Source organism: Cyprinus carpio, chromosome B3 (assembly GCF_018340385.1).
Source record: "Cyprinus carpio isolate SPL01 chromosome B3, ASM1834038v1, whole genome shotgun sequence".
NCBI classification, from domain to species: Eukaryota; Metazoa; Chordata; class Actinopteri; order Cypriniformes; family Cyprinidae; genus Cyprinus; species Cyprinus carpio.
In genome coordinates this window covers 21,954,114-21,968,119 of record NC_056599.1, presented here as the reverse complement: position 1 = coordinate 21,968,119, position 14,006 = coordinate 21,954,114, and the positions used below count along the sequence as shown (strand labels likewise).

The 14,006-nt window shown below is 37.7% G+C and overlaps 1 protein-coding gene and 1 pseudogene across 1 annotated transcript; one reads left to right on the top strand and one right to left on the bottom strand.

Annotated features, from left to right (window-relative positions):
* Positions 1–69: 69 nt before the first annotated feature.
* LOC122134461 (bcl-2-like protein 12) lies at positions 70–1,856 on the top strand (the record flags this gene model as incomplete). The annotated part of the gene is made up of 5 exons (XM_042721384.1): positions 70–88; positions 655–771; positions 1,005–1,076; positions 1,233–1,495; positions 1,612–1,856. Coding segments are annotated over 5 exons (513 nt in total), but the record flags the coding sequence as incomplete, so codon positions are not given.
* A 233-nt stretch (positions 1,857–2,089) lies between these two features.
* LOC122136790 lies at positions 2,090–4,586 on the bottom strand (annotated as a pseudogene).
* Positions 4,587–14,006: the final 9,420 nt, after the last annotated feature.

The following is a 14,006-nucleotide window of genomic DNA, read 5'->3' as shown; positions in this document are numbered from 1 at the left end:
TCAGCACCCCGCCTCCCTGTCTCTCAACAGTGCAACAGAGGTTTCACAACCTGAGGACAGTTTCTGTGCACACCGGCTGTTTCACCATGTAAGTTTCAGACGTAAATGAATTTCTTTAACTTGTTTTATGGATACAGTTGAGACACAGTTAAGGATGTTTTAGATTGTCTTACTATGACTGTTCAAAAGGGTCTGTTTTTTGAAAGAAGTCTCTTATGCTCATTAAGTGGTGAAAAAACAAAAAGAATGGAATATTATATATTTAGTATGTAATACTTATATCCAGAGTATAAAGTAAAGTTGTTTTCTATTTGAATCTATTTTAAAAAGTAATTAATTCCTGTGATTGCAAAGCAAAGATTTCAGCAGTCTTCAGTGTCACGTGATCCTTCAGAAATCATTTTAATATGCTGATTTGCTGCTCAAGACACATTTCTTAATATAATAAATGAATTTTTTTTCCATGATACTTTGCTAAACAGAAATTTCAAAACAACAGCATTCATTGAAAATCTAAATATTTTGTAACATTTAAAAAAGGCACTTTCTATCAGTTTATTGCATTCTTGCTGAATAAAATCTGAAATCCTACCGACCCCAAACTTTAGAATGATAGTGTGTGTATGTGACGTGATGTGATCTGTTTTATCTCAGCTCATCCACCTCATTTTTATGACGGTGTGGCAGAAACTCTGGACAGAATCGCACACAAACACAGTGTGAAAAAGAAATCCCCAGTTAAACCAGAGGCTGTGCCAAGTACACTCAAAGGTACAAGTAAACCCTTAAGCCAGACTTGTTTATGTTTAAATTTGATCTTAATGTGTGCAGTAGATGCATTGTCAGTATCAAAGCAAGAGCAGTTGAACCTGTTGTCTTAGGTACAGAATTTCATGTTCAGTCCTTTAACAATAGCTTATTGTTATAATGGGTTGATGGTCCAGCTGATGCTTTTTGACTTGTATTGTTTGCATATTATGTTACACTTATTCTTTTCATCGTAGACAATGACAAAGAGGCTGTGGTTCAACAACTAGTTCAGATATTAACTTCAGAGGGGGATGCCATAAACGGAAGGTACTAGTGATCCCTAAGTCTTACTGGGATATAGAGTATTCTTAGCTTCTTATAATAAAGTTTTTCTTACATAAGTTTTGACTGTTCATGGTTATTTTTAGTTAATTACTTTGTGTTTGTCATTGTTAGTCATTGTTGATCATTGTTAATGTTGTAGATAAATGCCAACCCCTTCCTGCGGTCCACCCTCACACGCCTCTCCTACCCATCCTTTGCCAAACTCCTTGACACGTATGCCAGTCAGAGTGAGGAGCCCCCCGCTCCGGCTCCGGTCAGCCCTACGCTGCGGCGTCTCGCCATCACTATGGATGTATCTCGACAACGAGTGGTCACGGCCACTGGAGTTCAGCGTCTGACGGGGTATGCTGAACGCTACATGGAGAGCTTCGCACCGTGGGTGAGGAGTCACGGAGGATGGGTGAGCAGTACTTTTAGCATTTTCCTCAGTCTCACTATGATATTCTGTGTTTTGTATTTGTTACTTTCCTCCAGAAGGGGGCAGAGTTGTTTAGTAAACTGTGTTTTCATTCACAGGGGAACATTGCACAATTGGATGAGGTGCTGGAGTTTGATTGACCTCATTATGTTCATTATGAACTCTGGATCATGTAGCATGACCTCTGTGAGGAACGGAACAACAAGAACCAGCCAGCTGGACAATTGACACTATTTGATTATATGGGTTTTGTGCTGATGTATTTATTTTTTTATTTGTAATTTGAATGTTTTGAAATTTTTTTGATGTGAGTTTTATACCAAAATACATGATTTCAATCATCTACTGTTGTATGGCATCCTTATTTAGTTGTAATGACCTTAACAGACATTAATATAGTACAGAAAATTGGTTTAGTATAACGAAATCATCTGATTTCCATTTAAAAGAAATTCACTTTTGATCACAAGTTCATTGCAAGCAGTTATAAGGGTATTTAACAAAGAGTGCAATAATACTAGGATTTACTTTTCCACCTACTGTATACAGTACATTCACTTTATATTCATTTAATCATCTTAAGCACAAATTAATTATATAGGCATTTACCTGGTAAGTTCATTTATCTGAAATTCATCCGAGCTGTGCAACGGCATAATTTATGTGCACATGCATATCACATACAGTATCTCTAATAGGCAAGTCCATTTAAACATTTATTACATATTCAGAATAATGTTTTAAAAGCCCCTGGCACAATGGGGCGAAGGTAGGGTCAGTCCATGTATTTTTCTGCACGTAGGATTTGGCAGTACATCAGCATGGAGAACACCAAAGCAAGAATCTGGAGGGAGAAAAGTGCCGTCGCATTATATCTGAGTGCATGCAGCAATTGTATAATAAACAGACTATATGAGAAACATGAGTTTCAAAGTACCTGAACGATTCCAATGCAAACTCCAAACCCAAGCACTGAGGTGATGTTAGCCAGAAGCCAGTCTTTGGCCTTCTCATAGCACGGCTAAGTACACAAAATAATAAGAGTAATCAGGTTCAGTCAGCTGGTCATTATGACAAAATCAATTCTGACATGACAATCGGGGGTCTCTTATCACACACTAAAACAGTTTATTTTGAAATAAATATTGAATGGAAGTACATTATCTTTGCTTATTATTAATTATTCTTGAATTATCAGCAGCCGTTACTTCAGGCTTCAGTGTAACATGATCCTTCAAAAATCATTCTGGTATGCTGATTTGGAACGAATCAAGTATTTCAAGGAGCCATATAACAAAGAGCATTACCAGATGTATGTAGGGTTTTGTTCTTGCTTTCATTTTATGTTAAGCATATGGTTGCGATTACCAATAGTTGGTGAGATTTAGGAATGTGTGGTACTTAGCTGACCCTGTGACCCCAGAAATGATCTGACCTCTTCCCAGTGATGGCAGTGTTCAGTTTTATCTCTGCAGCAGGATTCAGGGAGTTTGCCACTGGACGTTTTGTTGAGCCCAGTCGGTGTGGTTGCTCACACCACAGCACTTGAACTGAAGGAAACAGAATCCATGATTCATGCTGAATAATCTCAGCCTTCATATTTGTGACTGTTATAAATTCAACTCACAATTCTCTGCATGTTGTCCCAGGAATCTCTTAGCCCCTCATTTGTGCGATAGTCTTTCATTCCCTCTCTTAGGTCATCCTTGGCTTTCTTGTTCCAACTAAATGGGTTTTGTTGTTTAAAACAGAGAGAGAAGCGGATAAACATAATAATCCAAAATAATATAAACAGGAAGTTGAAGGCTGAAAGGAAGGGCTGAAATATTTGCAAGGCTCAGACGTTAGTCCCTCACCTCTTCATGATACACACTCAAAACCAAAATCAGTGCCACTTCTATCAGGGACTAGAAAACAGGAGGATCACAAACAAAAAACTGAAAGAACCAGAAAGAACTATTAGACCACACGAATGACAACAGTATATATTTAAGATAAACAGACATGGTGTATTCTGACAGTATGCCCATTTAGCAAAGAAAAATCACTAATGAAATCTTTTTAATATCTCAGTTGTTTCTCTTAGGCAGCAATGAGATTAAACACAGAGCATTTAGAAACTTTTGCTTCTGTTTCTAAGATTTTTCTCCTAAAAAAAAAAGCCCTACTTTGCTCACATATGACTGCTCAGAAAAGATCTCAATAACGTGTTATTTTGGGCTCAGATTTGTCAAGATCAATGACATTCTTCGATTAAAATATGAGATCAAATAGTCCAAAGTATCTGAACTGTGCTATAGACACCAGTTTCACAGTTCTGTACTCGATAACTGCCTCTCATTTGTTTTTATTTATATGTCCTCTAAGGAGAAACACCAGAGATAAAGATGATACAACTGAATGAACATCTTTATATTCAAATAAATTAAACAGTTTGACATGAAATTTAAATGATTTAACTACACACATTGTATATCACATAAACATACTACAGGTTTGTGGTCGGTAAGATTTTTAACGGCTTTTGAAAGAAGTCTTTTATGCTTAGGAAGGAACTGATCAAAAATACAGTAAAAACAATAACATTATAAAATATTATCACAATTGAAAATACTATTTTCTATTTCCACATATTTTTAAATGTAATTTATTCCTGTGATGGAAAAGCTGATTTTTGTTTCTTAACTCCAGGCCTTCGGGTTCGGTCACCTGATCCTTGAAGATGATACTTGAATGAACGTCGACCTCTGGGCAGTTTTGCACACTTCTGTTTTTACTGATGTCAGTAAGGATCCAGGTATCTTACCGTCATCAATAGACACTTCTGCTCTTTCAGAGCACCAAGGCATCCGAGGAACCCTGTTACCATGGTGACGCCTCCAGCAACAAGCAGCAGGTTGGCCGCAGAGAGTGAAGGGAAGGACAGTGGTAGAGATGAAAACTCTATGACTGTGTGAAGGCGAGCCACACCCCAACACCAAATCAAACCACATCCTCCCAACTGCACAAACAGGCACACGTAAAGAAAGATAGCAATGCCATCCTCATCGTGTTCAGAGAAGTCACTTCCCATCGGTGTAAGCAGTTTAGGTTGTTCTGAGGGGACACTTGTAGTAGGCCTGCAATGGACCTTCATAGACTTTAATTAACTAATAGGCTACTTAATTGCATGGCCTTGCATATTTTATACATGTTAAACAGTTAAGGTTGGAATACAATACATGACTTTAAAATTCTGACAAGATTTTAAAATGCTATATACTTGCTAAATTTTTAGAGAAAAGTTGGACCTCAGCATTATACACTAAAGGAGTGAGCATCACACCTTACCAGACTTTCAAGTCATTACAAACCAATAAACTTAAGCAGAAACATGTGCCCTTTGCCAGGAGTACCAATGACCAAATGGAACGCTAGGAGTTCTGAAACTCTAGTCTTAACAGGGATACTCCACCCCCAAAATGAAAATTTTGTCATTAATCACTTACCCCCCATGTCGTTCCAAACCTGTAAAAGCTCAGTTCTTTGGAACACAATTTAAGATATTTTTGGATAAAAACAGAATAATGACTAAAACAGAGAATACTTTTTTGTACATGAAGAAAACAAAAATAACGACTTTATTCAACAATTCCTCTCCTCTGTCTCTCCCCACATCAGCGTAGCACCATTTTGTCAAATCTGAGATGTACGCAGGCGGCGTACGCTCTTCTGTGTCAGCCGCGCTGCACTGTTGCACTGTTTTCTTTCAAACCAAAGCGTAAATATATGTATAAAACGTATCCTTGTGGCGCGGCTGAAGAGCGTACACTGCCTGCGAGGAGAGGAATTGTTGAATAAAGTTTGTTATTTTTGTTTTTTTCGTGTACAAAAAATATTGTCGTCGCTTCATAACGTTACGGTTGAATCACTGATGGCAGATGGAGTATTTCTGATGATGCTTTCATACTTTTCTGGACCTTGACACTGTTTACTTTACTTGGATGGCAGTCTATGGGGACAGTCCCAAGCCTCCAAGTTTTCATCCAAAATATCTTAAATTGTGTTCCGAAGACGAAACTAAGCTTTTATGGGTTTGTTGAACGACATGGGGTAACCGTGATAATGATAACATTTTCATTTTGCGGTGGAGCCCTTTAAGCTAGACACGTGATTTCTATGAAAACTGTCAACTCTAATATCCAAAATCTGCAGACTGGCTATGACTTTCATTAAATGTAAATCAGGGGGGAAATCAGTTCCATAATTAAGATATTACTGATGAAATCTGAGAGCTTCCTAACCCTCCATAGACAGCAGGGGTCCTACAACGATCAAGGCACAGAAACATAGTAAGGACATTGTTAAACATCGCCCTTTAGTTCAGTTTTTGGCTAAGCAGCGTTCTTCGTCTGTTTTTTTCTGAAGATTTTGCAAGTAAGTAGGTGGCTACAAGTGATTTTTTTTTTTTTTTTTTTTTTTTTTTGTGTGTGTATGTGAAGATTTTCAGAGTGAATGATTCAATAATTCAATCCACAGCACTCATTCAGGTAAAGCCACTGCTGTCCTGTTATTCAGAGATGCTAACAGTTGATATTAAAGGGATAGTTCACACCCAAAAATGATAATTTTTTTGTCATTAATTACTCATTACTTGAAGCATGCATGTGTGTTCCTCTGCTTGTAAACAAGATGCAGTGCAATGCTATTCTATACGTCAGCAACCCCACAAACATATGTGTGTGAATGGCAGCCGGCGGACTGACCCGAAGGAGAAGAAATTGTTGACTAAAGTCTTTTTTTTTTTGCGCACAAAAAATATTTTTGTAGCTTCATAAAATTACGGTCTTTGAACCACCGATGTCACATATGGACGATTTTAAACAATGTCCTTACTATGTTTCTGTGCCTTGATCGTGGTAGGACTCTTGCTGGTCTATGGAGGGTTAGAAAGCTCTCAGATTTCATCAGTAATATTTTAATTATGTTCCAAAGATGAAAGAAGGTCTTGCGGGTTTGGTACGACATGAGGGTGAGTAATTAATGAAAGAGCTTTCATTTTTGGTGAACTAACTTATTGTTTACTGAACTGTGGCGGTATTACAAGATACTTCCTATCTTGATTCTTGATTAAAACTGGAACTGTTTTTGTTTTCGTCAAAGTGAAATTACCATGGATACCAAAACAGAATATCTAAGTTATGATATTTCTGTCATAGAGCACCCTTTTGTTTAAATGCAATAACACAGCCTTTGTGCATTTGATAGCCTCATATCATTAAGAACTGGGTTTAAAGTTCAAGAAACTCTTATGGGTTTGAATCAATGGTTGGATGTTCTTACTGAACTAAGCTTCCACAATCAGCCAAACTGTATGATTTGATAGAAGAGAAAAGCAGGAACTAACCCAGAAGATGAGTGAAAAAATAAACATGAGGTATTTCACACAGCAGAGGCAAACCTCGTGACACAGACATTCTGCATGAAAGAAGAAAGACAGGAATAGAGTCACCAAATGCACGATAAACGTATTGTTGTGTGCTTTCAGCGTGTAAACTTTCACACTCTCCTGAACTGAATGTAGCATGGAGAGGAAGGCTGTTTCCAGACAGGAAAAACCACCTTGTGTTGTACTGCTGATAGCATTAACTATAAAGCTATTACAATTAAAGCTATGATCCATGTCTGAAACATGCACTCATGTAGGGCCTCTCTTATACATTAAACTCAACAATGTATAACAATGTTTAATAATATGTTCCACTTCATTTTCCATGAGCGAAAGGCAGCAATCAGGCTGGTGGTTATTTTGCCCTTTTTGTTCAACAAAATGAGGTTCACATGTGACCACAGAGTATATTATGGGCCAAAATGTAAACATATAAGCCTCCTCAAAGTTAGGCAGCACATGGATTTATGACCTGATTCCAGTGGTATGTCAGTAATGGTTCTGGCAATTGGCACCATATGAATTTGTGAATTATAATGTGTTATTTAAATTTGAGAACAACAGAAGCCTAATCCTACTTTTATTTTTTTTTTATTTTTTTCAATTAGAAATGCTTAAAAAAAGAGGGGGAAGTAGCTCGAAGCATAACACACTATTTTTTTTTTCTTTCTTTTTTCAGCCTACTATTTTTTTAACAGTTCTACAAGTCCATAAATATGTTTATTTTTTTTTCTGATCTAAATAACAAACACAAAATATCCCCTAAGTAAATATCTGGGTTCCATAAACATGATATTGAATAAAATTTGTCATTGTTTTCTAAGGTACATTTCAGTACTGATCAAGAGGTTCGTAAACGGTACACAAATCCTTATTTTTAAAATTGCAAAAATTTATATTAAATGTGAAGCAAAGATATCACTTACCCTTGATGTAGATGGGAGACAGAAAAAGTGATTGACAGGCAATTGAAGAGTTTCTATTATTTTCACTTTGTCCCTGCAATCCAAAGCCTTCCTGTATTGTTCTTTTTGTTTCGTACTGATGAAGTTCATGAGATCTTGCGTTATTTATTAATAGATCAAAATGATCCACATTGCAGATGTGATTCCTCCAGTTCTTCTGGTTGTTAATGACTCTTCATAAGGTACAAAAAACCATTAAAGGATGAAATATTGGTCATGCAGTTTTGTGGGTTACAGAATTCTTCGTAAGCTATTCTTTCTTTGTTGTATAATTCCTTCAGACTCCTTCATTTCTCTCCCGGATTTCTCTTAAGGTTCCAAAATATATTTTCTTTTTAAATGTAACAAACAACGTCAAAGTATTTGTTTGCTTGTTAGTGTGTTCCCTGCACCTAATTACATATTTCTGTTTCCCCCTGGCATTCTATCTTTTCTATCAGCTATTTTCCTCCCTCTCTTGTTTCCAAATAAACTTCCAGATGTAGGTTATCAGCCCTCCCCTCTCACTCTCTTCCCTCTCTCCTCTCCCGCTGGTCCTCAGAGTCATCCATTCTCTTTCCAGACCCTCCTCTCCTGAATCGTTCTCCCTCCCCGGTTCTCTTGGTTTTGTCCACAAACAATCCTGTGGATGGTGGCCAGCAGACGCACATTTGAAGGCTTTGCAGTTTCTCTGTGTGTATCTTTCTGTTTAGACTGTAGATCTTTATAATCTCTTAAAACACAATACTAAACCCTTTGTAGAACAAAAGAAACACTTTTTTTGTTATTAACAATTTGTAGTTTTGAATTTATTCATGTACATAGGGGGAGAAGGGGAATTATTCATATATTATGTTACACACACAACACTTATACTTAGCTATCTAAATGGGGGACATTCCATAGGTGGTAATGGGTTTTTGTATCTACACCTAAAAACTTATAAACTTAAGTTTTACAAAAGACAAATGAGGACGGCCCCAAAGGGAGGTTTTTTGGAGTTTTTTTTCAAGAAGATGGGTTACCTCACTTTTGGGGGTACAAATTTTCTCCAGAATAGGTTAAGGTAGTTACACAACACACACACACCATACACACATATTATATATAGATATATATATATATATATAATATACACGCTAATAATATATTGCTGAATGCTGGAGCTATTCTGTAAATGTCCCCCAGTCAGTTTTTAATCACAATTATGGAGGAAATTTGCAGTCGGAGAATATTTGTCGGCCTAGCCAAGGAATCTTGTTTGTGTGTTCCATCTGGTGGTCATTGGTAATATAATTTTATTTAGTTGAATATGCCTTTTCTGTATTTTGATCATTTCAAGAAATGGGTATTTCGTTAGAGGACAATTGAAGTTTTTGGCATGAGATTTTAAACAATAACTAGCAATGTCATTGTGTTAGGACTCTCACACTATGTGACTACAATAGCACTAACAAAGTACCCAAGGAAGTATCTTAAAACTTATTCTTGCGTTGGAGTCTGATATCTGTAAAAACAAAAAAATAAAAATAAGATCACTGTTCTCTTCAAATACAAAAACCCCACCATTACATCCTTCTGTACCATCACTGAGTGACATATCTACTTTCTTGTTAGGCCACACCCTGTGTCCGCCTTTCCGAATGAATGGCGATGCTGGTGCTTCTGATTTCAACCTGTAAAATTTTAGTGAGATAGGTGTGGATAGTCACTTGCTTAGTCAATTACGTCGACCGAAACCCAAATATTAGATTTTCAAATACCGTCCCTATGGCGTCGTCTTGATGTAGCATTATAGGGAAAAAGTGAGATATGCTTAACGAGGTGATTTGAATGCGTGTGCCAGTTAGCCACTTCTAGATAAGGACAGTGACAGCCTCAGGATTACACGAATTGTAATGATTATACAATTGCATAAAATGTTAAAAGAGTATCAGAAAAGAAAGTGTTGGCTGCTAACACCAGTCACCCAGAAAATTTTGCAGTTGTTTCTGCAAGATCAACACAAAGAAAATATTTTTGTAAAAAAAACTGCATGGAAACAGTGTTTGGATGTTACCAAAAATCTGAACCATTGTTTACTATGCATATATTTGCCCATAACTCTCTATGCTTACAGTAAACGAATGTTTCATTCTCAAGAATGTAAGTCTTAAAATCTTAGAAAGTGTTAGCTGTTTTTTAACAAACACCAGTATTGTAATCAATGGCATTTATGTGCTACTTGTCAATAAAACCTCATGTCCTGTAGCCAAGATAGTAACCAACCTGTAACTTGTTAGATGTTTAGCAAAACATACATAGCAAACATTTGAAACGACAGCACAGGAGTTATGGTCACATTAAGAATGAACTGAGTCTGTAAATATAACTTCCACGCACATCATACTCCATCTCAACTTAAAAAGATCAGCTAGGGGTCACATTGAACAAGGCTGATTCAGTTGGCTGAAATCCAAGTCCATGATATATTCCAATAGACCAATCCATGTCAGGTAGTGTGCAAATTTGTCATGAGGGGTTAAAGCTTTCCCCACAGATAGCCTATTTTGCAGTGGGTTCAGATGGTCATATGAATTCGACCATTTTAACGGAATGGAGTGATGCTGGGTTTCAAAAGTTAATTTCTATATGGAACTGTGAGTTCACAAAATCAGCACACTTATTGAACATATAATGACTATTTTCTGCTGTGCAAAATTTTGCAGGAAGTTTGGCTAATATGACAGCACTTTAAATATAAAACAACTGAGAAAGAAAAATGAGTACGAATTTTAGAACATCAATAAACGTTGCACCATTGCTCTCTATAATGGAATTGCGGACAGTTACAAACAATATACTACAAACACTTATGGCTTAGGTCTTCTTTTAGTCCTTAATTTGTTAACACAAGTAAGTAATCAAATCCAAGTCTATTCCAACACCATTCCTATAATGTTAACTTTAGTCAACAGAGAGACTTCAGGACAGCTGTGGTGGAAGACCAACATCGAATAGGCTTTCTACTACGCTCCGTACCCCGCCTCGTTAGAATCCTCCTGTATGATAATCTTTAACCCCAATTTTTTCAACTCCATTCTGTTTCTCGCATCGCTCCAGTGTTTTCCAGCCTTGTATTTCATACATACTCATCTCTGTAAAGCAGAGGCTCCTGCTAGTCCAATTTTCTTAGCCTCCTTGGTACCGTCGCCCACCCACTTGACAGTAGATGCATCTCCGCCTTCCGGAGCGACGAATGTTGTGAGCACCATCTAATACCATCTGTTCCCACTTTGCGGCAATAAGACACCTCCTGTAACACAGCATAACATTCAACCCCCGCCTCCATTTTGGACAGGCCACGCCCCCGCATCATCCTATGCCCCTTTTTTCTTTCGGACCGTGTACTTTGTCAATTATATTCATGGGGCTGAAATTCCTTGAGGAGGTTGCTTTAGCCGCTGTGACACACAGTGAATGCTAAACACAGCACAAAAATGATGGCCACACACACAATATTATTATTAACCATATGGTTTTCATGGGCATATCACTTGGTTCAATAAGCACGGGTTATTTGTGGTGGTGAAATAGGTGGAGACTGATTCTTTGTCAGACCTCAGTGATGGGTAATCAGCAGTATTTTGAGGGAGCTGTGTAGTTGATTTTGATGTTGTTGAAGTTGTAAAGGAGGGTTTCAGTGCTGGTCTCCACAGGGTTGGACCACGATGGATGGAGACTCAGTCCAGTCTGCAGGTGGTGTGGTCAGGATGGATGTGGGGATTGAGGGCTTCGGGAATCGGTAGTCATGGCCACAGTGCTGTGGGGATTTCATTGTAGGACGTCTGTAGGACTGGTCGGGACCAGGAGAGGTGAAGCTAACAGTTGTTTCATTCTGACTTGGCTTGGGGCGTCTGAAGTGTATTGTTCACTCATGTTGTTTCCAACATTCAACAGGCAAGTAGTGGTGGTCACTGTGGTTGACTCCGTTTGTACAGTGTTGTTTCAGGAACAGTTTCTGGTGCGGGGGGTTTGATTAAGGACTCAGTGGTGGAGTACTCCCACCTGTTGGTGCCTCAAGGCATTTGGTGTTATTTCATTACCAAGTGTGGTGATGTCTGTAGTAGAGTACACGGTTTTTCAGGTGTGGCGCTGATGTTTTCAGAACTCAACATGACTCCACCAGTGTAATCATTTGGTAATAGGATGGTTGGTGTTTCATCTGTCTGTGCTGTTGTCTCTTGTGCATGAGTGGACTTGAAAACAGAGTACGAGAGCAATAAAACAAGAAAAAGCGAATTACCCAAAACAAGCCTCATACGTGAGCATAATGACCTAAAAAAACACCAACTCAATCTAGAAGCTTCCTACTTGCAGTTTCAGTGTTGTGGCAAACAGAGGTGCCTCAGGTGAGCTGATATTGTCTTTGTGGAGATCCACTTATGGAGCCTCGAGAACGTGATCAAAAACTGTGGACTATGCGGTTAGGGGGAAGCTGTTTGTAGAAGAAAATTTGTTCTTTTTACTTGTTCTCTGCGGGTTGGGTTTAGAGAGGGAATATTGCGTGAATCTTGGCCGGAAGTTTTTACACAAGCCTGTTCCTCTTCTTTTTCCTTTTCTCTGTCTCTCGCTCTTCAGTGTAGCATGGGCAGTTTCAGCTTTCAAATAACATGTGACAGTAGAAAAGACACCGGAAGAAAAAGACATTTATTTAAAACTTTTTTTTTTCATAAATAAAACTCTCAAGAATAATATTTTATATTAATCAGTTGTTGTAAGATTTGTAATGTTTTCAAGATGTCTCTTATGCTCAGCAAGGCTTTATATAGTGCCGGTCAAAAATTATAATAATAATATCTGGTGAATTTAATTTTTCTTAAAGATTTTACATGCATGTGTGGGTATTAATATCTACATAATAAATATAACACAGTTCACACACATACATATGGAACAAACACATTTTATTTGGATCGCGATTAATGCGTTTGTACGGCACCTACATGATTTAATTTGATCAAAAATAGAGTGTGACTTTAAGATTCAGTAAGTCCCAAATATTGTTACAATTCAAAATAACTGTTTCAATTTTATTATATTTTAAAATATAAGTTATTCCTGTGATGGCAAGAGCCTGGAGTTTCGCGCCATTACTCCAGCAAATTACATGATTTTTTAGAAAATCCATTCTAATATGCGGATTTACTGCTCAATAAACATTTTTACTTTGTATTTTCACCCGTAAAATATTCAGAATTATTCAGAATGCAAATATATATCATTTATCATTCTAAATAATATTTACTTATTTATTTTTGCTGGAAAGGTAGAAATTAAGTTCAAATGGTTTTATCCAAATTTTACTTTCTTGGGAGTTTTGGGAGCCCCATGAATTGGTCATTGTTTGTGCAATGCTCTACCTACCATATGAGCTACACCTTCATGTGAACGGGCAGAACAGAGGTACATCCTCAGGTTATTTCAGTGCATATCTACCACATTTACTAAATCTGACAATTCGAGTGCCAGCATGATGTTATGTTCTCTATGCTGCAATGGTAGTGTTTTTTCTTTCTTTTTTTTTGTTTACCTGTCCTCAAGCATCTTACACCATCACACCCACAACTGTTTACAGTTTGTGCCCCATTTTGATCCTTTATGAGTAAGTGGTTTGGACACTTACCTCATGCCTTGAGAAACGTTCACGGCAAACTCCGACGCCAAGACCAAACTACACATGTGAAATAGCAACACTCAGCATGCCGAGCCACACCATTCTCTGTAAATTTCTCCCTCTCTCACTCCTACATGCCCTATTTCAGTTCTCCACCCTCACAGAAGATCGTCCTTATCAATGCTTTACACATCTGAGAGAGGCTGCATGCCGAAAGTTAAAAAAAAAAAAAAAAAATTTAAAAATTATGCCAAAAGTTTAGGCTATAGTTTGGGTTATTATCTGAGGCTGAAGTAGAAGAAGGGAAGTCAGGCTCGAAAGGAAGCTCTGTGCCAGGGGTTCGTGTGACAACTTCTGTAGGTTTTGACTATAATGATTAGTCTGCCTGTAAACTTGATGTGCGTTTGAGTTGCACATGTTAGGTGGGCCGTGAGTATGCTTTTGGTTAGGTGAAGGGTATGCAAA